The 22,127-nt window shown below is 43.5% G+C and overlaps 1 protein-coding gene across 3 annotated transcripts in view; it reads right to left on the bottom strand.

Annotated features, from left to right (window-relative positions):
* Window positions 1-329: 329 nt before the first annotated feature.
* The window catches only part of LOC311518245 (uncharacterized protein), a 234,562-nt gene continuing 212,764 nt past the window's right edge, over window positions 330-22,127 (bottom strand). For 2 of the 3 annotated variants that reach the window (XR_014710932.1, XR_014710933.1), the window contains exons 2-3: window positions 1,570-1,643; window positions 330-702 (exon numbers count right to left, since the gene is read on the bottom strand). Coding sequence is in view for 1 of the 3 variants with exons in the window: in XM_084623881.1 (XP_084480007.1) it covers window positions 685-702; window positions 1,570-1,643; window positions 17,703-17,903; window positions 19,085-19,157 (366 nt within the window). In the remaining 2 variants the exon portion in view is untranslated. Of the gene's footprint in view, window positions 703-1,569; window positions 1,644-17,702; window positions 17,904-19,084; window positions 19,555-22,127 lie in introns of those variants that run through there. The other variant, XM_084623881.1, reaches the window with a different exon arrangement.

Here is a 22,127-nt window from a genome sequence, read left to right as displayed (position 1 = left end):
CTTAGTCATCTTGACACTTTGTTTGAACTCAGAGCATTAATATGAAATAACTGCCACAGCCCCATAGTTCTGATTCCATTGTTTGACAGCACATTTAAAAGCTAAAAGATGATATGATCAAGCTTTTTTAATCAGCACAGTCATTTGTAGGAGTGTCTCAAGTATTCATAACTCTGAAAAGACCAAAGGAGCATGACTGTGAGAAACAAGACAGGTACAGACAATGTCTGCCTAGGGTAACATGGCAGTGTTAATCAAGCACTATAGCACTGCTGACACCATTTTTTAATTTTTTATTTTAAAGCAAGACAGAAAATTGAGAGATACACATCAAAGCTGCTAAAGAACTCCATATACTGGACTGTATTCGCCTGGTTTTACCTTCTGTAATCACATTATACAATATGCATCACCAGATTAACCTACTCAGGGTCAGCAGAAGGGCCACCGTAAATATATTTGAAGTCAAGTCTGTGCAGGTTTCAAAGTAAAAAAAAAAACAAAAAACTACAAAGAAGAGTAGTAAAATCCATGGAAACCTATAGTGTTTTAAAGTCAACTCGGTGCATCATTTTGCTTTTCATCGCGTTTTTTTCTCTTCAGTTTTGAAACTAATAGTTAGAGTCAATGGAAATGCTTCTATTTAACATCACTCTTCACTCCAGCTAAATTCTGGTGTTCAGCTCACAGTGTTACAAGGCCCTTCAAAGGAAAAGAAAAAGAATTTGTAAAAGAACAAACAGTTATTGGGAATACAGGTACCGAATGATGAACTTTGCTCTATCCCAGAAAGAGGAGACTACCTCTAGTTTGGCCATTGTTATGCAACAAATAGGAGACAGATTCCAGCCATCCCTTGCTCTGGTACACAGAGGAGTTGTGGAGGGCACAAAAAGTTCCCTCTTCTCTTCATTGCATTCCCATGCAAGAAAGGGTCAGGTTCCCACTGAGAAACATATCCCCTGCTCTATAGCAGTACCTATACAAATGCTAGATGTCTGAAAGGGACTGTGGAGGGGTATGAAAAGGAGGGTAGCTCATCTCCTTACCCTCTCTGCACCAAGCAGCAGAGCTAGATCAGAGACCCAAGGAAGAATGGTTTCAGAGTGGTAGCCATGTTAGTCTGTATCATAAAAAACAACAAGGAGCCCTTGTGGCACCTTAGAGACTAACACATTTATGTGGGCATCAGCTTTTGTGGGCTAAAACCCACTTCATCAGACGCATGTTTTAGCCCACAAAAGCCCACATAAATGTGTTAGTCTCTAAGGTACCACAAGGACTCCTCATTGTTTTTGCTAAGGAAGAATGTTGATCAAGTCAGAACTCCATCTACTCTGCAGCCCCTTGACTGTGCTGTTGGGTTCTAGTCTGGTCCTAAGCTACGTAAATGATTGTTCGCATCACATAAAAAAGAGCACAGCTGGCACCAGTTGGTCATTAATTTAGCAAGGACACTGACTGAACTAGCATCTGACTTCTAGAGATCATCATGTCTCTGGATTGGTTGTTGAGGCACATGGGTGGGACAATGTCAGGAGGCCTGCATTGCTGAGAACTGGGCAGTACCTGTTCTGTTGATAAGCAAGGGGCTTCAATCTCCAGTGCTGTCAGGCCAGCTCCTTTCACAACATTACACCCACCTGGAAAATATTTAAATAAATGGCGGTTTTTTTACTTCATCATGCAGGCAAAAATACACAGTGCAGTGCAAGGGAAAAAACCAAATGTACAAATGAGGAAGATAAGCTATTATATAAATGGATACTTGTTTGGGGGCAAAGGCAATATAATATTGCTCAAGGCTAAAGTTTGCACAATACTATGAACTATTTTTATCCTTGAGCAATTTATCTGCTATTGTCCCTGGAGGAAGTGACCACTTGTTTTATTATCGACTCATCTTGGATGCATTTTGCATACACTGGAGCCACATTCAGGAGAACATCCGGGCTGCCGGTTGGCTCCTCTTGTTGGTGGGAGAGCTTAGGACAGTTGTTCATCTCCTCTCACCAGGGCGGAAGTTGGGGAGATGGCTGGCTCCATTTGCAGGAGACTCAAAGGAGCTATCCAACCCGTTTTGCAGGTTTCCCTGTGGAACATCAGTTACATTAGAGAGGATTATGTTTTTAGGAGGAATATAAACCCTCATGCTAATAACTCATGGTGGAAAAGAAGAAAATTTCCCTGTGTGCAGGATATTCCATAACTGTCTCCTGAAGAGCTTCTTGCACCTTCCTCTAAAGCATCTGGTACTGACTACTGTCAGAAATGAGATATTGAACTAGACAGACTTCTGAACCTGAGCCAGTATGGCCATTCCTGTGTTCCAATGCGTGTTATTGCTTATTTAGGATAGGAAAAAAATGAATCTCATGTTCATCATGTCACCAATTTTTAAACAGCTGGATTGGTTAAAAATAAATGAAGGAGTTTATATGGTGTGCAACACTCAGTAATGCTGTTGCAATAAAACCAAAAACAAACATCATTTTGGGATATATTAGCAGGAGTGTTGTAAGCAAGACACGAGAAGTAATTCTTCTGCTCTATTCCGCACTGATTAGGCCTCAACTGGAGTGTCCAGTTCTGGGCACCATGTTTCAGGAAAGATGTGGACAAATTGGAGAAAGTCCAGAGGAGAGAAACAAAAATGAATAAAGACCTAGAAAACATGATCTAGGAGGAAAGAGTGAAAAAGATGGGTTTGTTTAGTCTGGAGAAGAGAAGACTGAGGGGGGACATAACAGTTTTCAAGTACATAAAAGGGTTTTACAAGGAGGAGGGAGAAAAATTGTTCTACTTAACCTCTGAGGATAGGACAAGAAGCAATGAGCTTAAATTGCAGCAAGGGTGGTTTATGCTGGACATTAGGAAAAACCTCCTAACTGTCAGGGTGGAATAAATTGTCTAGAGAGGTTGTGGAACCTCCTCCATCATTGGAGATTTTTAAGAACAGGTTAGACAAACTCCTGTCAGGGGTGGTCTAAGACAATACTTAGTCCTGCCATGAGTTCGGGGACTACACTAGATGACCTCTCAAGGTCCCTTTCAGTCCTACAATTCTATTATTTTATATTGAAATGAAACAACAGTGAGTTAGCAAACAATATTTTTGGATGCTCAAAATAATAGGAAGAGTTATAAACATAAATATATATTGGTTGAAAATATATAGTAGCCCATGCTATATTTTCAGATTTCAAATTCTCTGGACTCCGAGGTCTCTTTCTTATGATCAGCTGATTTTTAATTTTTAAAGACTAGGTAACTAATAGTAATGGCAACTATTGCCATAGTAATGTGTGAGCATATCATATCTGGAATTGGGGTGCGAAGCTTCATTGTTTTGGAAGCAGAGCTGAGCAAAAGAGTTTTGAAGGATCAATGAAAGTTGCTGCTGCCTGGTTTATTTAACTTCAGCTGATCTTTTTCTAGTTAAACATTCTATAAAACCTTTTTTCAGCTCAGAGAAATGGATCAGGGAAATAACTCCCCAGATGTTTTTTGCTGATACCTAAAAGCACTAGAAGAACACTATCGCTGTGTCCTCTAGGAGTTCCTAACTACTACCCAAAGCAGCACATTGTATTAAGAGACCATAACAAGACTCTTCTAACAATATTGTAATCCCTGCATGAGGGAACATCTCACATTCGTACTGTAGTTATGGGTACTCAAAATGCATTGAATCTGTTGTGCAACTATTACAAGATATTTGATATGAATCTGAAGTACATCATTTTAAGTAAAAGATATCTAAAAAGTCAGATATGCAGAGCTGTTGAAAGAAGGTAAAAATTAAATTATGTCCTATACAGACCTAGATAAAACAACAGACGATATAGATCAGAATGTACCTTAAGGGTCCAACTTTTCTCTTAGAGGAGCCTTTGGAGATTCTTATCCACCAGAAAGAAAAGGAGTACTTGTGGCACCTTAGAGACTAACCAATTTATTTGAGCATAAGCTTTCGTGAGCTACAGCTCACTTCATCGGATGCATACCGTGGAAACTGCAGCAGACTTTATATATACACAGAGAATGTATTGTTTCATATTCTCTGTGTATATATAAAGTCTGCTGCAGTTTCCACGGTATGCATCCGATGAAGTGAGCTGTAGCTCACGAAAGCTTATGCTCAAATAAATTGGTTAGTCTCTAAGGTGCCACAAGTACTCCTTTTCTTTTTGCGAATACAGACTAACACGGCTGTTACTCTGAAACTTATCCACCAGAGTTTTTCCTGAAACTCACAGATGGGCAAATACTGTTGTACAGCCCCAGTGGGCTCTCTACTCTTCAGAGTGCCAATTCATTAGAGAGTTGGCAAGAAATCTCTCCCCTTGTATACCACTGCCAGCTCTCTTCTCATTGGAAGATGGGCCAGCCACTGAGGAGAAGTCCACGGGCTGTAAGTCACAGGCAGGGGAAAGACACTACGGCTGATGGGACACTGCAAGCCCAAAAGCAGTTTCAGCACAGGCCTGGGAGATAGGCACAGGGATTCGCTTGTAGCTCTCTTGCTTTATCCAAGGAACAACACAAGTGCATGGCCACTACAACCTTGCACCAAATGAATCATGAATCCCAAATGGAAGGAGGTGCCTAATGTTGAACTAAATGACCAAGAGTGAAGGGGCAGTTTGGACCCGTTGTTCCTTTGCATTAGAGTTCTTTGTGTTAAGCATCTGGGGTTTTATATTGTTGAAAGACACAGTTAATGACACATAGGCTATGTCTATATTGTAATCATTGTGGCATTAGCTGTGCCTTTCAACAATGTAATCAACTCCAGTGCTTAACACGTGAACCCTAACGCCAATGAACAAAGAGTCCAAACAGCCCCATCAACCTTGGTCATTTAGTTCAATCTAGCTTGCTTGGGTCCGTGACCACTGGCACCATGACAATACAGGTTTCAGCATGAGCTAGACCCACAGGTAATTACCCAGGGTTCCAGGCAGACTTGTACAGCCCACGCTGCAGCATACACTGCTGCAGCTTCACTGATCTGGGACATAAACAAGCTAGATTAAAGATCGTTTGGATCTGTCTACTCAAGCTGTAATCACATTTTTTGATTGCAGTGTGGGCCTGTCCACCATGATAAAAGTGTAGGAGTATATCTGTACATTGAAGTTATTTATGGATAAATTCCTGCCTCCCCAAAAGTTGTAGATGGAGGTCTTCACTCCAAGGCAAAGGGGTGGGAATTTGAGCCAATCTATCAAAAAGAAGAAGGTTTTGCAGTGTTTCTTAACAATGGCAGATTCTGGATTTGCCCAGTGTCCTCTGGAAGTTCATGCCAGAGCTAAATCTCTTTGTCCAAGAATGCTTTGTGCCCAGTTCTTGTGCATTTCATCCTCAGTTTTGTGATCTGCATTGTCACAAAGGAGCGCAGCTGCCTCAATACATTGTAGATTAAAATTCAGTCTTTATTGTAGCTGCATCTTGATCCAATAAGTGCTTTGAAGATTAGGACTAAGGTCTTAAACTAGCATCTGAAACTGAGTTGGAGCCAGTGCCAGGGACTTGAGAAAAAGCCTGATGTGTCAGACATTTGTGCAACTGAGTTTAACTGGCACAGATATACACAAAAAGCCACCTGTAGAGGTACATGGCTGAATATCTGAATGGAAGCAAATTTTAGATATGAACCTGTGACTATCAGACTACAAGTGATTGTACCCTTATCTAATCAGGAAACAGAAATAATACCACCACATAATGTACCTAACTAATCAAAATTGGCCAGCACAAAATGCATACTAAATATTCAGAGAAAGCTGTTTGGGATCAATCCATAGAGGTAAAGAAGTCACAAAAGTATTATAAAATAATGCTGAATAAAGACCACACTTGAGAAAATCACATATCATGACTTAAGCAGAAAGAGAGGCTAAATTCGTTTGACAAATTATTCATTGTGAATTATTTGCTTGGATCTAATACTTATCTTGATCCCCTGATTTAAAAACACATCCATGTTGTGACAAAAGCCACAATAATTCTACCACTTTAATTTAATTTTTCTGTCTGCTGTGTAGCAACTTTAAACTTTTCCATTTTTTTAACCATTGCAATTAGTAAGACTGCACTTATAGGTCATGAAATGCCTACTTATGCTCAAAGGAAACGTATCCGAGAGAATTGATTTTTACATTCTCAACCTTTCTCATACACTTTACAATTCACCTATTGCATCTCCCCAATATCTTTTTGAATTAGATTCTCTTTCAGAGCCATTTCTCACAGTAGCTAATTGGCCACCAGGTGTAATTAATTAATCAGCCAGTTAGATATCATCCAGCAGGGGAAGTAAAAAAGGTGAAAACTCTCTACAGTTTCTATGCTTTCAAAGGAGCAAAAGCTGCTTTCCAATGGGTCTTTCATATGCGTCTTCTCCCCTTTCCTTAGAACAGTCTGTCTGCACTGCTAAAGTCCAGGGTCTGCCAGTTATTAAACCTATTTTGAGCCTCTGTACCTTTTTGAGCGTCTATATCTTCTGAGCATCTGTACCAATTCACTTCAAGCTGAAGCAATAGCCAACAGGATTTCAACTCGTGTTTCCCCTTCCCCCTCCCAGAGGTCTAGTAAACCAGAAAGAATGGCTTTTATGGTTGTGATACTTTTTTTTTCATTCCATACCTCAAAAATGGCCTCACATTTTTTTCCAGATAGACATTTTGCTATCCACAATGTAAATAAACGTTCTGGTTTGGAGGTGATGAGTAAAATAAATTACAAAAAAAAAAAAAAATACAGCAGCCAAGAATCAAATGATGAGCTTTGGAATGCAGTCTTTTTGCACGAGCAGTAAGTGTGCAGTTGCTTTTCATAATATTTTTGTTGCCCATACGTGGAATAGGAATCTTCTGTGCACTTTTTTGGTTTGTTGGTTTTTTATTTTTTTGGAGGGTTTTTTGGTTAAAGGAAGATAGACTGAATATGGCATCGGCTATTGATGGGAGTCTGATTGCATTGAAGTAATATTTTTCAGGCAAAGCACAAGCTGGATGGAGCCTATGGGGCTCCCATGTAACTGCATATAGAGTTGGAAGCCTCTGAAAGGGCAATATGGGATAGTGAGGTGGCAGGACACTATCAAATTTTATATATATATATATATATATATATATATATATATATATATTTATAATATAGAAGTGTTTAAGACATTAATTTTAAATATGTATATTTATATATTAATTATATGTAATTAATGTCTTAAACACTTCTATATTTAAAAAGTTGTACAAGGAATATATATGATGCCTGAACTATCTAGTAGGACTTCAGTCTTACAGTGTTAGGCCCTGATCCAAAGAAGCAGGTAACCATATGCTTAACTCTAGCTTCAGTGGCCACTCATATGCTTAAGTTAAGAACATGCTTAAATGGTCAACTGGATCAGGATCTTATAGCCTGATCCAAAGCCCAACAAAGTTTATCTCTAAAATGCCTATTAGTTTATTTGGATCAGACATATAAGGCTCCAGTTCTTCAAACATGCATAGCTTTACACACATGAGTAGCCCCATTGACTTTAATGGAATTATGCATATGTATAAATTTAAGTACATGCTTAAGTGTTTGAAGGATAAGGGCAACAGGGCATATGAAAGAAATCATCCATTTTATATTAATGCAACTAGGGTGTCCATATTTTTCAAAAGTCTTGTTGTGTCTCCAATTGTAAATTTATTGGTGGCACACTGTGAGAATTCTGAAGTCCATTTGCAGACCATTGGGACCTTTTCCGACTCTCTTTGCTTTGTGGTACAAAGAATTGTACAACATGAAATCATGTACAGAAATATCTGTTTATGAGTATCATCTTTAGTAATAACTTGCAGGAGCAACATCTTTGAATCCAGGGAAAAAACGTGATTCTGTTACAACAATTCATATGTGTTTTATAGAGAGGAGTAGGGAAACCTGGAGCCATGGCCTCTTCTTTTCCCCATTCATATCAACGCCCAACACTGAATTGTGGAGCTGGAGCGGTATGTAGTGGGGGATAAACCACAGAGATTATTAGTCATTTGTAACCCAAGTTAACCAAAGGCTTAGTAACTTTGAAAATTTTTAGGAGAAGTCTGAATTTTCCTAAAGTAAAACCCAAATTAATTAGCATTTGATGAAGCCCAAGTTACATGACTCCTAACTCCACCCACCTAGTAAACTAAGTTCTATGTTGATTATTACCTGTTAAGAGCAAATCAGAAAATGAGGTAATAAAATATAGTTCAATTTTACAATTTTTACACTGCACTACAACATCAGCCAAAAGCCATCTTATACAGCATCGTATTTCCTTCAGTTATTGTCAGTTACTGCAAAAACAGGCTCCAATTAGGCAAAGCTTTGTTGTCACAATACTGAAATAAGGTGTTAAAACAGAAGTTACTTAACAGTTATTATTTTCTCCTGGAAATTGCCAGGGACTTTCAGATTACAATTTGTGTAGTTTTAAGAATTTGTATCTGATGGCAGTTGCATCATTGGAAACTGAGAGTTGATCCTGGATGTGGTAGAGGGTTGGAATTGGGAACACATCACAAATCTGGGAGGAGAATATGGTAATCCCCATGTTTTGTCTATTGAGACTGTGTTATAATAAATATATTCAGAGACTGCATGCAAATACTCTAATTATTTCAGGTATTGTGCATAGCCATATGAAAAAGCGATTTGTACCACAGAAATAAATAGGCATTTTTCTTAGTTCTTTCAAAGAGATAACAGACAAGAGAAGAAGCATCCCTTTCTTAATTAAAAAAGCAACAAATGAAAAAGTAAGTAGATTGGAAAAATTAAAGAGTGGAAAGGAGGGAATATTCTCAGCCTTTCTACTAACATTTTTTTTTAAGGGATGTGTTGTAACAGATATGTGGGCAAATGAGAAAAGTCCAATTGCTCTTCAGGCAAGGGAGAATGATTTTGCTGTAGCTATGAGCAGCATACGTGTTGGTGCCAATGGCATAGCATGTTGGAACAATCATTTCTTTTTCAGCCTTAGCTAGAGTAGGGTCTTTGTTGGGTTCCCTGTTTGTCTGGGGAGAGGAGAAGTAATTTAATTTAACAAACCAACAAACCTTTGCTATATATATTTCTATACTGCATCCTGCTATAAACATTATTAGTTTAAAAAAAAACAGACTTTGTATTACCAACTCTGTATACTCAGAAATAATTCCATCATATCTTTGTTCCCTCATTCAGTTCATAGGACATTTGATGGACTACAGAGATGAAACTCAGAGATCTACATCCCCTTTGACATTATTATCTCTTGCATTAAGAAATAAATTATTGCTCTACTATTATGTATTATAACTGAGATTTACAAAGGAGCCTAAGAGAATTAGGGACCCAAATTCCCTTGAATTTCAAGAATGTCATAAAACACAATAAGACAAAGGCCTGATCTTCCAATAGTATATTTACATGATTAGATTTTAGTCATGAGAGGAGGCCCATTGAAGAGTTGTGTTCATCTAGATGGAATATATGGGCTCAAAGAGCCAAAGGTGTTAACATAATCTTGTCCAACATTAAACAGTGTTAAACAAGTTCAGGGTTTGGTATACAGAGACTTCAACCTTCTTAGTAGCATGGCAAACATACCCTTAAACATCTTTTTAACCTTTTATTAAAGATATAGAAAAAGAAGGAAAAACAGTTAAAACATTTGAAATGTGAAGTGTAAAGTAAGGCTTTTGTTTTAACAATATCCCTTGTTCCTTTTCCCATTAGCTGGAGGGAGTTTAAAAGAAAAACTTCTCTGACAGTCTCTTAGATGGTATTAAAGATGGTAATAACTGTCCTTTTGGAGAAAGGAGAAGTTAGTTGACATGGTCTGGAGCTGTTGTTGTTGCTGTTGTTGTTAAAGTGTGATCCCGTTTCCTAGAAGACAAAACAAGATGAATACACACAAAAGAGGAGAAAAAAGAGCAGCAAAGACAGAAAATGCAGCTTTTTTCTGTGCAGTTGATTCTCATTTGCAGCATCAATGCTGGAAAAACACAGGCACAGCACATGGTCTTAGCAGTCATTCCGAGACCTGGCAAACTTGTACCAGCATCAGGCTGTTTAGGGCATTGGTTTTAGCTGCCTCTTTCTGGTCACAGGCTTACAGCAGTGTGCAAAATATGCAGTCTTGGACGGCTAAGTCAGACTCATGAGACAGAGGAAAAAAGGAGAAAGACAGAAAAGAGAAGAAATAAGGTGGGGAAGGGGAAAAGACACATGGGAGTCAGGGGAGTGGGGGGAAACAAAAACTCACATCCCAGCTGGTGTTTTGGATTTAGCTGGAGGTGGTGGTGTCATCTGGGTCCCTCTCTATGGCCTGTCTGGTCAGGACATCTCTCAGGATCAGGATGACAAAGGCCCAGTGGCATTACAGTAGATCCCAAGGTCCCAGAAAATGGTGAGTGTGGCAGCCATGATAGTGAATCTCACTCTTTCTCCTTCTTTTACTCAGCAATTGTTGCATTCCTCTCCTTAGTCTTTTCTTTTAAGGAATCCAAAAGCAAGTTGATGTGAAGAATAGCCTATCCCCTCATTATTTTGTCAGTTAGGCTGAATTTCTGACACCAATTTTGGTTCACTGGCCCCACACTTCTCAGCCACAACCACTAGGCTAGACCACCTACACTCAGGTCCCATACAGTTTGCCCAGATCCACTTCCAACTCTCACTGTGGGAGTCCCTTAACCAGGATATGGAAGGGGTAGGTCTATCACCACCCACTGTCCCCCACAGGAATGGGTCATGCAACTCCAAACTGAGAACCATCTGCTGGAGTCCCAAGTGGCTCAGCTCCTAGAGGAAAATCGGACAGTCTGTGAACAGCTAACACAGTCCCAGGAGGAAAATTCCGTGCTCTGGGCCCGATACTCTCTGAACTGAGCCTCACAGAACCATTACCTGAACACTTTAAGGGGAAACGCCAGAAGTTCAGGGGGTTCCTGAACTAATGCCATCTCCTTTTCCTGCTTTGCCTTCGAACATATGCCACTGACCAGGCCAGGGTGGGCTAGTGATCAATTTGCTTACTGGAGAGCACTTGACTAGGCCTCTCCCATCCTGAACAAGGCAGCATGGTGTTGATGGACTGGAATGCAAACATTGTTCACAATCTTTGATGACCCACATCACGCTTGCTCAGCAGAAGACACCCTATGAAGGTTCCAGCAATGACAAGGTCCAGCAGCCTTATATGATGCCCAGTTCCAGCAACTTGCAGCTGATGTCGAGTGGAACAAGGCAGCCCAACTACCTCATTTTCAGCATGGGTTTAGTGAGGAAGTAAAAAATGAACAAGCCCACGTGGAGACCCCAACCTGCTTGGAGGCATTTACTGGCCTCTCACTCCACTTTGACAACCAGCTGCAAGAGCAGAAGAAGGAGAGGTGGGGCACCCTACTACCACACCACCTAAATCTTATGCCTAAAACCCCAGGGCCCAGCCACAAACCAATGCAGGTTGATCTGGGTCACCAACACTAGACCCTGGAAGAAAAGGTGTGGTGATGGTGCAGTATTCTATGTTTTTATTGTGGAGCACCAGGACATGCCCTTGCCATTGGCCCATTGAAAACCTCTGCTCTCAAGGAATCAGGGAAACTAATGAATCCAGGCCATATAGGGAGAACCAGCATGGGCACCACCCAGGTGCTATGCTCTTGAACTACCTTGAGTCCTTGAGAGAAACCTGATCCAGGACACATGGGTCATCCCCATACTTCCAAATACAACTACAGTTAGGTACTATAGATGGGGCCAAACTGATTTCTCTCCCCCCACCCCCTTAGGCCCGATCGATTCCTAGCTAACAGATAACTTCATTGATGCTAAAACCACTCAAGCACTACAAATCCCTCTCCTCCCAAGGCCAACCTCAGTTCTCGTAGAAATGATAGATGGGTCCCTCCTGTCCTCAGGGCCAGTGACTCAGGAAATAATGCCCCTAGAGGCTGTAATCTGGGGTCAACAGGAAGTGCTACAGTTCAGCATCATCCACTCTCCCCATTTCCCCATAATTCTTGGCACCACTTGACTGAACAAGCATGATCCTTGAGTCTCCCTGAGAGAGAAAAGCATCAACTTCCCTTCCAAATACTGCCAAAGGGTCTGCCTGCAGTCAGCTGGGCCCAACTTTTTTGGTCCAGGGCTCCTGTGGCCAATCAGAAGTGACCTGATGAGGGACTCCAGCTGGCAATGGTTAGCCAGAAAGAATCACTCCCAAGCCTGAGGCCCCATCTCCCTGAAAAATACTGGGACTATGTGGATGTTTTTGAGAAGAAGAATGTGGACACACTATCCCCACACCAAGACTATGACTGCCCCATAGATCTGAAACCTGGGGTGAAGGTCCCTTATGGACAGATCTATGTGATGTCCAAACCTGAACTGGCAACCCTCCGTGAATACATCCAGGAAAACCTAGCCAAGGACTTCATTGGGCCTTCCACCTCCCAAGTAGGGCCTCCAGTCCTATTTGTCAAGAAAAAGAATGTAACTCTATGCCTTTGGGTAGACTATCAGGCCCTAAGCCAGGTAACGATCTGGAATGAGTATCCTCTACCTCTGATCCTGCAGTTACTAGATCATGTGTGGTCCGCTAGAATCTTCACTGAACTGTACCTCTGAGGTGCTTACAACCTAGTGCGTATCTGGGCAGGGGATGAATGGAAGACTGCATTTTGAACCCACTATGGGCACTCTAAATATTTAGTAATGCCCTTCAGTCTCACCAATGCCCCTATAACCTTTCAACACTTTGTGAATAATGTATTTAGAGACATCCTGGACCAGTGTGTAGTCATCTATCTCGATGACATACTTGTATTCTCAGACACTCTTAAAGAGCATTGTTACCCCATTCATTCCATCCTGGAAAGACTATAAAAACATGACCTGTTAATGATGTTGGGAAAATGCACCTTTGACCAGTCCTCTACAGAATTCCTGGGTTAATCTTCTCCCTGTAGGCTGTTAAAATGGACCCCCAGAAGATGGAGACCATCTGTAGCTGGACTGTGCCCAGGTCCCTCCAGGAGTTACAGCACTTCATGGGATTTGCCAGCTTTTACCAACAATTCATTCCCGGCTATTCAGTACAAATACCTCTATGACCTCCGCAAGACCACCAAATTTGTTTTGACATCCAGCGATCACCTTCCTTTTGAACAACTCAAGACAGCTTTCACCACTGCCCACATTCAAGCACACCCATATCCTGCCCAAGAACTCATAATGGAAGCTAATTCCTCCAACGTAGCCATAGGGGCAATCCTCTCCGCGAGGTTTGGCCCACAGCAAGTCCTGCAGCTCTGCACCTACTTTTCCCGAAATCTCACCTTGACAGAATGTAATTATGAAATATTGAATAAGGAACTACTTGCAATTAAATTGGCCTTCAAAGATTGGCACCATTTTACCATGGCCTGCCTACAGCTCTTTGGGCCACCTCCAGGCCAGAAGCTGTGGGGAGCTGCAGACCATCCACTTACCATGGGGGCTGCTCTCAGGCCCACCCCACCTGAGCGGTGGAGGGGCCTGGGCTCCAGCTTCAAGCTTGGCCAGGGGGCAGGGACTTGGGGGGGACAAGGAGGGATAGGGCGGGGCCACAGAGGGGGCAGGGCCTCATGGCCTCCTCACTTTTAGGAAGAATCCATCCCCCCGGGCGCATTCCACCGGGGTGCTCCTGGCTAGAAGCACTTCATCTCTCACCATGACACTTTATGGGCAGGCCACTTTGGCTGCCTCAAGACCTTCTTCATGGCTTCCCATTTCTTCTGGTGGCCTCATATGTAAGCCAAGGTCCAGGACTAAGTTGACTCTTGTGACTTGTGTGCATGCCCTATGATGCCACATGCTAAACCCCTCGGCACCCTAGACACTCCATCTAATCCTTGGGCTTCTATCACCCTGGACTTTGTAGTAGAGATCCCTGACAATGCCAGACTTTGCCTTGTCTCCTGGTCTCTGACTGCAGCCTGACTTCAAACCTCATTCCTGCCTCTCAGTTCTAACATGGTACTGCCTCTGATCTCCAGTCTCTGACCCTAGTCTGATTCTATCTCTGAGTCTTATTCATTGGCAGAGGGTGGAGCCCTCCCATAGGGGAGGCTCCACCCCATCCACCCGTGCACCCCCTGCCCCTCCTCCACAGACAGAGCCATGTGTTCTCCCTCGGCTGGAAGAATCCTGGGCTGGCTGAAGCCCCGAGCCTCCCTCCCCCCAACACCTGCCCAGAGGAGCCCTGAGCCAGCCGCAGCTACGTCACTCCTCCCCTCCTCCACCCCCAAGCTGCTGCAGGGAAAAGCCTCTCACTCTGGTCCAAAGAAGTTTTTGATATGCCCCATGCAGGTTCTGGGGCAGCTGAGGAGCCAGTATTTCCTACTCAGTTTCCTAGTTTCCTCAGTAATCTCTCTGGAGTCCAGAGAGATTACTGCTGAACCCAGGAAGGTGAATAGCACATACCACCTCCTCAGCTGCCCTAGAACCTGCATGGGGCATAATAAAGCAAAATCTTCCCCCAAAACCAAGCAACCAGGGGTACAGTGGCAGCCAATTATACCCGCCGCCCATGCTCTTATTTACAGAACCTGGCCTTGCAATTCCTCTAACTCCAGTCTGGCCTTTCCCACCCCTGGTGGCAGACCACGTCCCAACTACAACCATCCCAGTCCCTTAAACAGACAGAGTCCCAGGGCTGTGGCTGCATTTCCTTTCATGGAAAATTTTGAAATGTTGGGTGTTTGTTCTGAATTAGAATGAAACCAGATTATGAAATAACCAAATCCTTCATGAAATGGAATTATCTTTCTCTGCCCAGCTCTAGTAGTAAAACATTGGGTTGTTAGTAAATTCCACCTTGAGGCTTGGTTGAATCAATAGAACTAAGGCTTCTCTCATAGTATCTGAGCCTTTGGGTGAGCCCTTCCTGAGAATTTCTAAGCTTACTGCTTTGCTTCAACTTGGCACTTCATACTGTGCCAACATTATGTCAAACATTTTAATGCAAACTCTGAGTTTTCAGCACAGAGTTTAATGCTCCAAGCCTTGATTTTTGGCTGACGTCTGCGTCTCCATCTCTTCACACACATAAAGGAAAATATTTGAACTCTGTTCTTTCTAATAAATATATTAATAAGAAAAAATGCTTTTGTTTCCTTCCCATAAGAAGGATAAGTTTTATCAACTCTGGAGTCACTCCATCTAGGTACAAATATCTTATACTGAAAATTGAATGTACTGTTACATGAATGGTTTCAGAGTAGCCGCTGTGTTAGTCTGTATTCGCAAAAAGAAAAGGAGTACTTGTGGCACCTTAGAGACTAACAAATTTATTTGAGCATAAGCTTTCGTGAGCTACAGCTCACTTCATCAGATGCTCAAATAAATTCGTTAGTCTCTAAGGTGCAACAAGTACTCCTGTCAAGGTTTCTCCCCCACTCTGAACTCTAGGGTACAGATGTGGGGACCTGCATGAAAAACCTCCTAAGCTTATCTTTACCAGCTTAGGTCAAAACTTCCCCAAGGTACAAAATATTACCCCCGTTATCCTTGGACTGGCCGCTACCACCACCAAACTAATACTGGTTACTGGGGAAGAGCTGTTTGGACGCGTCCTTCCCCCCAAAATACTTCCCAAAACCTTGCACCCCACTTCCTGGACAAGGTTTGGTAAAAAGCCTCACCAATTTGCATAGGTGACCACAGACCCAAACCCTTGGATCTGAGAACAATGAAAAAGCATTCAGTTTTTTACAAGAAGACTTTTAATAAAAAATAGAAGTAAATAGAAATAAAGAAATCCCCCCTGTAAAATCAGGATGGTAGATATCTTACAGGGTAATTAGATTCAAAAACATAGAGAACCCCTCTAGGCAAAACCTTAAGTTACAAAAAAGATACACAGACAGAAATAGTTATTCTATTCAGCACAATTCTTTTCTCAGCCATTTAAAGAAATCATAATCTAACACATACCTAGCTAGATTACTTACTAAAAGTTCTAAGACTCCATTCCTGTTCTGTCCCCGGCCAAAACGACTACAGACAGACACAGACCCTTTGTTTCTCTCCCTCCTCCCAGCTTTTGAAAGTATCTTGTCTCCTCATTGGTCATTTTGGTCAGGTGCCAGCGAGGTTACCTTTAGCTTCTTAACCCTTTACAGGTGAGAGGAGCTTTCCCCTGGCCAGGAGGGATTTCAAAGGGGTTTACCCTTCCCTTTATATTTATGACACGCCCCCCAAATCTCAGCTAGGGTGAAACACTGGCTGGGATTTCTTCCTGGAGCTCTAGGAAAACAGAGTTAATAAGACACATGCATCTCTAAATATACTACCAAGTACATAAAGACTAACAATATTTTCCACATCTCAAGGACGATTTTAACCAGTTGATTCTGGGAAACTTTCACGGGAGAGTACATCAGCCACTTTGTTAGAAGCTACTGAGATGTGTTGGATGTCGAAATCAAAATCTTGGAGAGCTAAACTCCACCGAAGAAGTTTTTTGTTAGTTTCTTTGATGGTGTGAAGCCACTTTAGTGCAGCATGGTCGGTTTGCAGGTGGAAACGCCGTCCCCAAACATATGGGCGTAGCTTTTCCAGAGCGTAGACAATGGCATAACATTCTTTTTCAGTGACTGACCAGTTGCTTTCCCTCTCAGACAGTTTTTTGCTGAGAAACACTACAGGGTGGTATTCTTGATCAGGTCCTTTCTGCATTAAAACTGCTCCCACACCACGCTCGGATGCATCTGTGGTTACTAGGAACGGTTTGTCAAAGTCTGGGGCCCTTAGTACAGGGTCAGACATGAGTGTCACTTTAAGCTTGTTAAAGGCCTTCTGACACTTTCCGGTCCACTGAACAGCATTTGGCTGTTTCTTTTTGGTTAGGTCTGTCAGTGGGGCAGCGATTTGGCTGTAGTGCGGTACAAATCGTCTGTAATAACCGGCCAAGCCTAAGAAGGATTGAACCTGTTTCTTTGACTTTGGGACAGGCCACTTTTGGATAGCATCCACTTTGGCCTGTAGGGGGCTGATAGTTCCTTGACCCACCTGGTGTCCAAGGTAAGTCACTCTGTTTAGGCCTATTTGACACTTCTTAGCCTTAACAGTTAGTCCTGCCTCCCTTATGCGCTCAAGGACTTTTTGTAGATGTTCCAGGTGGTCTGCCCAGGAATCCGAAAATATGGCCACATCGTCAAGGTAGGCGACTGCATATTCTCCTAATCCCGCTAGGAGACCATCTACAAGTCTTTGGAAAGTGGCGGGTGCATTTCGCAGCCCGAAAGGGAGTACATTAAATTCATACAGCCCGAGATGTGTGATGAAGGCTGACCTTTCCTTGGCAGATTCATCTAGCGGTACCTGCCAGTACCCCTTGGTTAAGTCCAAGGTAGAGATGAACTGGGCCCGTCCCAGTTTCTCTAATAGTTCATCTGTGCGTGGCATGGGATAGTTGTCTGGGCGAGTTACAGCATTTAGCTTACGGTAGTCCACGCAAAAACGTATTTCCCCATCTGGTTTGGGAACTAGAACCACTGGAGATGCCCATGCACTTTCAGAGGGGCGGATTACACCCATCTGTAACATATCCTGGATCTCCCGTTCTATAGCAGTTTTAGCTTGAGGAGACACCCGGTAAGGGTGGACCCTAATTGGGTGAGCATTACCTGTGTCAATGGAGTGGTATGCCCGTTCAGTCAGTCCTGGGGTGGCTGAGAACGTTGGCGCGTAGCTAGTGCACAGCTCCTGGATCTGCTGTCGCTGCATACACCCAAGGGTCATGGAGAGGTTCACCTCTTCCACACCACCAGCACATTTCCCTTCGTAATAGACACCTTCAGGCCACTCAGCGTCGTCTCCTCCCTGGGCTGTAAACTGACAAACCTTTAATTCTCTGGAATAAAAGGGCTTTAGAGAATTAATATGATACACCTTAGGCTTTCGGTTGGAGGTGGGGAATGCTATGAGATAATTAACAGCTCCCAGGCGCTCCTGGACCACGAATGGCCCTTCCCACGATGCTTCCATTTTATGGGCCTGGAGCGCCTTTAAGACCATGACCTGGTCTCCTACTTTGAAGGAACGCTCTCTGGCATGTTTATCATACCAGGCTTTTTGCTCTTTTTGAGCATCCTGTAAGTTTTCTCTAGCAAGGGCTAAAGAGGTTCGGAGGGTGTTTTGTAGGTTGGTTACAAAGTCCAGAATGTTAGTTCCTGGAGAAGGTGTAAATCCCTCCCATTGCTGCTTCACCAACTGCAATGGCCCCTTAACCTCACGGCCATATACAAGTTCAAATGGGGAAAACCCTAAACTGGGATGTGGTACAGCTCTGTAGGCAAAGAGCAACTGCTGCAATACTAGGTCCCAATCACTGGAGTGCTCATTTACGAATTTACGTATCATGGCCCCCAAAGTTCCATTAAACTTCTCCACCATGCCATTTGTTTGATGATGGTAAGGAGTGGCAACCAAGTGATTTACCCCATGAGCTTCCCAAAGGTTTTTCATAGTTCCTGCCAGGAAATTAGTCCCTGCATCTGTGAGGATGTCGGAGGGCCAACCTACCCTGGCAAAAATGTCTGCTAGTGCCTGGCACACACTTTTAGCCCTGGTGTTGCTTAGAGCTACTGCTTCCGGCCATCGGGTGGCAAAATCCATGAAAGTCAGTATGTACTGCTTTCCTCTGGGTGTCTTTTTCGGAAAAGGACCCAGAATATCCACAGCTACTCGCTGAAATGGAACTTCAATGATGCGGAGTGGCTGGAGAGGAGCTTTGACCTGGTCTTGGGGTTTTCCCACTCTTTGGCACACCTCACAAGACTGGACATAGGTAGAAACATCCTTGCCCATTCCCTCCCAGTGGAATGACCCCCCCAAACGGTCTTTGGTCCTGTTCACCCCAGCATGGCCACTAGGGTGATCATGGGCTAAGCTCAAGAGCTTGGCCCGGTATTTAGTTGGAACTACCAACTGTCTCTGAGGATGCCAGTCTTCCTGGTGTCCACCAGAAAGAGTTTCCTTGTATAAAAGTCCTCTTTCTACAACAAACCTGGATCGATTAGAAGAGCTGAGAGGCGGTGGGTTGCTCCGTGCCGCCGTCCAAGCCCTCTGGAGGCTTTCATCTGCTTCCTGTTCGGTCTGGAACTGTTCCCTTGATGCTGGAGACATCAGTTCCTCATGGGATGGTGGACCTAGGCTTGGTCCCTCTGGAAGCGATATAGGGGATGGAGCTGTTTCTGTTGACTGTGAACCGCTCTCCGCTGGTGCACTATGTTGGGATTCAGGCTCCGGCTGAGCCTCTTGTGTAGGGTTATCGGCTGCTGCCAGTTCAGGTTCGGTGGGGCCCTCTGGTGTTGAGGTTGCAAGTACTGGATTCAGTGCTGACACGGGGTCTGGTGTTGGTTGTTCGGCTGGTTCCGGTTCTGGGACTGGTTCCGTCTGGGTCTCTGGGACTGGATCCACTACTGCGGTTGCAGACATTGGCCTGGGGTCCAGGTCCATCACCTCTGACTGGGTCCTGATAGAAGTTTCCGGAACAGAGCTAGGCCTCACGGCTTGTTTAGCCTGGCTGCGGGTGACCATTCCCACCCTCTTGGCCTGCTTCACATGATTGGCCAAGTCTTCCCCCAACAGCATGGGGATGGGATAATCATCATAGACTGCAAAAGTCCACATTCCTGACCAGCCCTTGTACTGGACAGGCAACTTGGCTGTAGGCAAATTGAAAGAGTTGGACTTGAAGGGTTGAATCGTCACTTGGATCTCTGGGTTGATTAAATTGGGGTCCACTAAGGAAGCATGGATAGCTGACACTTGGGCTCCGGTGTCCCTCCACGCGGTGACCTTCTTCCCGCCCACATTCACAGTTTCCCTCCGCTCCAAGGGTATCTGGGAGGTATCTGGGCCTGTGGACCTCTGGTGTGATTCCGGTGCAATGAACTGTAATCTGTTGGGGTTCTTGGGGCAGTTGGCCTTTACATGCCCCAGCTCGTTACATTTAAAACATCGTCCAGCTGACGGGTCACTGGGGCGAGGTGGGTTGCTGGAGAACAGGGTGGTGGGACGATAAGGGGTCTGGAGGGTTCTTTGGGAGGTAGGTGGGGCTTTGGGCGGCCCCCGGTAATAGGGTGTGGTCTGGGGTGGTCCCTTCTGGTCTCCGCTCCAACTGCGACCAGTTTTCTTCTTCTCTGCCACCTCCACCCATCTGGCTCCAATCTCTCCTGCCTCGATTACAGTTTTGGGTTTCCCATCTAGGATGTATCTTTCTATTTCCTCAGGAACACCCTCTAAGAATTGTTCCATTTGCATTAGGAAGGGCAAATTTACTGGAGATTCAACACTTGCTCCTGATATCCAGGCATCCCAATGTTTCACAATGTGGTAGGCATGTCGGGTAAATGACATGTCTGGTTTCCACCTTAGGGCTCGGAACCTCCGACGAGACTGCTCGGGTGTTATCCCCATTCTGACTCTCGCCTTGGATTTAAACAGTTCATACTTGTTCATGTGTTCTTTAGGCATTTCAGCTGCCACCTCAGCTAAGGGTCCACTGAGCTGCGGCCTCAGCTCTACCATGTATTGGTCAGTAGAGATGTTGTACCCAAGGCAGGCCCTTTCGAAGTTTTCTAAGAAGGTCTCAGTATCATCACCTGCCTTGTAGGTGGGGAACTTTCTGGGATGGGAAGTGGTACCTGGAGAAGGATTGCTAGGGTTTGTTGGTATATTCTGCTGGGCCTTTATCCTCTCCATCTCCTCCACATGCTTCCTTGCCTCCATTTCCCTCTTGTGGGCAGCCTCCTGTACCTCCTTCTCCAGCCGCATGAGTTCTATCTGTCTTTCATGTTCCCTTTGTTTTTCCTCAGCCTGAAATTTGGCTAATTCCAGCTGTAGTCGAGCCGAGGATTTGGCCATTCTAACCTCTCTGTTTTTAACTAACTTTACACCCGAGGTTTAGAAATAAACAAACAAAACTTGGCTGTAAAATTTTGCTGTGCTGGAATAGAATACCTATTCTCTGATAGTGATTGTCAGCCTACAGAAAAAGACAATTCCCTTGTCTCTGCTCTGGGCCCAAATTAAAGCAAAAAACCTCCAACTACTTGGAAACCTGCTTACCCAGCCCAAAGGAAAAAAAAATTCTTTTCAAACCTGTGCTCCTTGTAAAACAAAAAAAATCAAAATCCTAAAAAAAACCCTGCCACTTTTGTCTCCAGGCAAATGGGTAGAGCACACACCCCCTATTTACTTTTAGGAAGAAAAGAAAAAAAAAACCTCTGGGTTGGAAGACTGTGAATTTCCCTGCAGGAGTTAAGTACCCTGCCTCCAGGCAAAGAAAACCTGCAATTCACAAGATAATCCCCTTTTGTCTCTGCTTGGCCACAAAGCAGAGAGAAACCAAGCTGCTTTCAGTTTCAAAGCTGCTTTCTGGACTTCCTAAAAATTCCTTTTTAAAATCTGTATTTCTAGTTCAAAAAATCTCAACTGGATCTCAAAATGATTTCAGGTTAATCCCACCACTGTGCCACCATGTCACGGTTCCTCCCCCACTCTGAACTCTAGGGTACAGATGTGGGGACCTGCATGAAAAACCTCCTAAGCTTATCTTTACCAGCTTAGGTCAAAACTTCCCCAAGGTACAAAATATTACCCCCGTTATCCTTGGACTGGCCGCTACCACCACCAAACTAATACTGGTTACTGGGGAAGAGCTGTTTGGACGCGTCCTTCCCCCCAAAATACTTCCCAAAACCTTGCACCCCACTTCCTGGACAAGGTTTGGTAAAAAGCCTCACCAATTTGCATAGGTGACCACAGACCCAAACCCTTGGATCTGAGAACAATGAAAAAGCATTCAGTTTTTTACAAGAAGACTTTTAATAAAAAATAGAAGTAAATAGAAATAAAGAAATCCCCCCTGTAAAATCAGGATGGTAGATATCTTACAGGGTAATTAGATTCAAAAACATAGAGAACCCCTCTAGGCAAAACCTTAAGTTACAAAAAAGATACACAGACAGAAATAGTTATTCTATTCAGCACAATTCTTTTCTCAGCCATTTAAAGAAATCATAATCTAACACATACCTAGCTAG

This window comes from Lepidochelys olivacea, assembly GCF_965140295.1.
Source record: "Lepidochelys olivacea isolate rLepOli2 genome assembly, chromosome: 3".
NCBI classification, from domain to species: domain Eukaryota; kingdom Metazoa; phylum Chordata; order Testudines; family Cheloniidae; genus Lepidochelys; species Lepidochelys olivacea.
The sequence above is the reverse complement of the archived record's forward strand: the minus strand, read 5'-3'. Positions and strand labels throughout refer to the sequence as shown.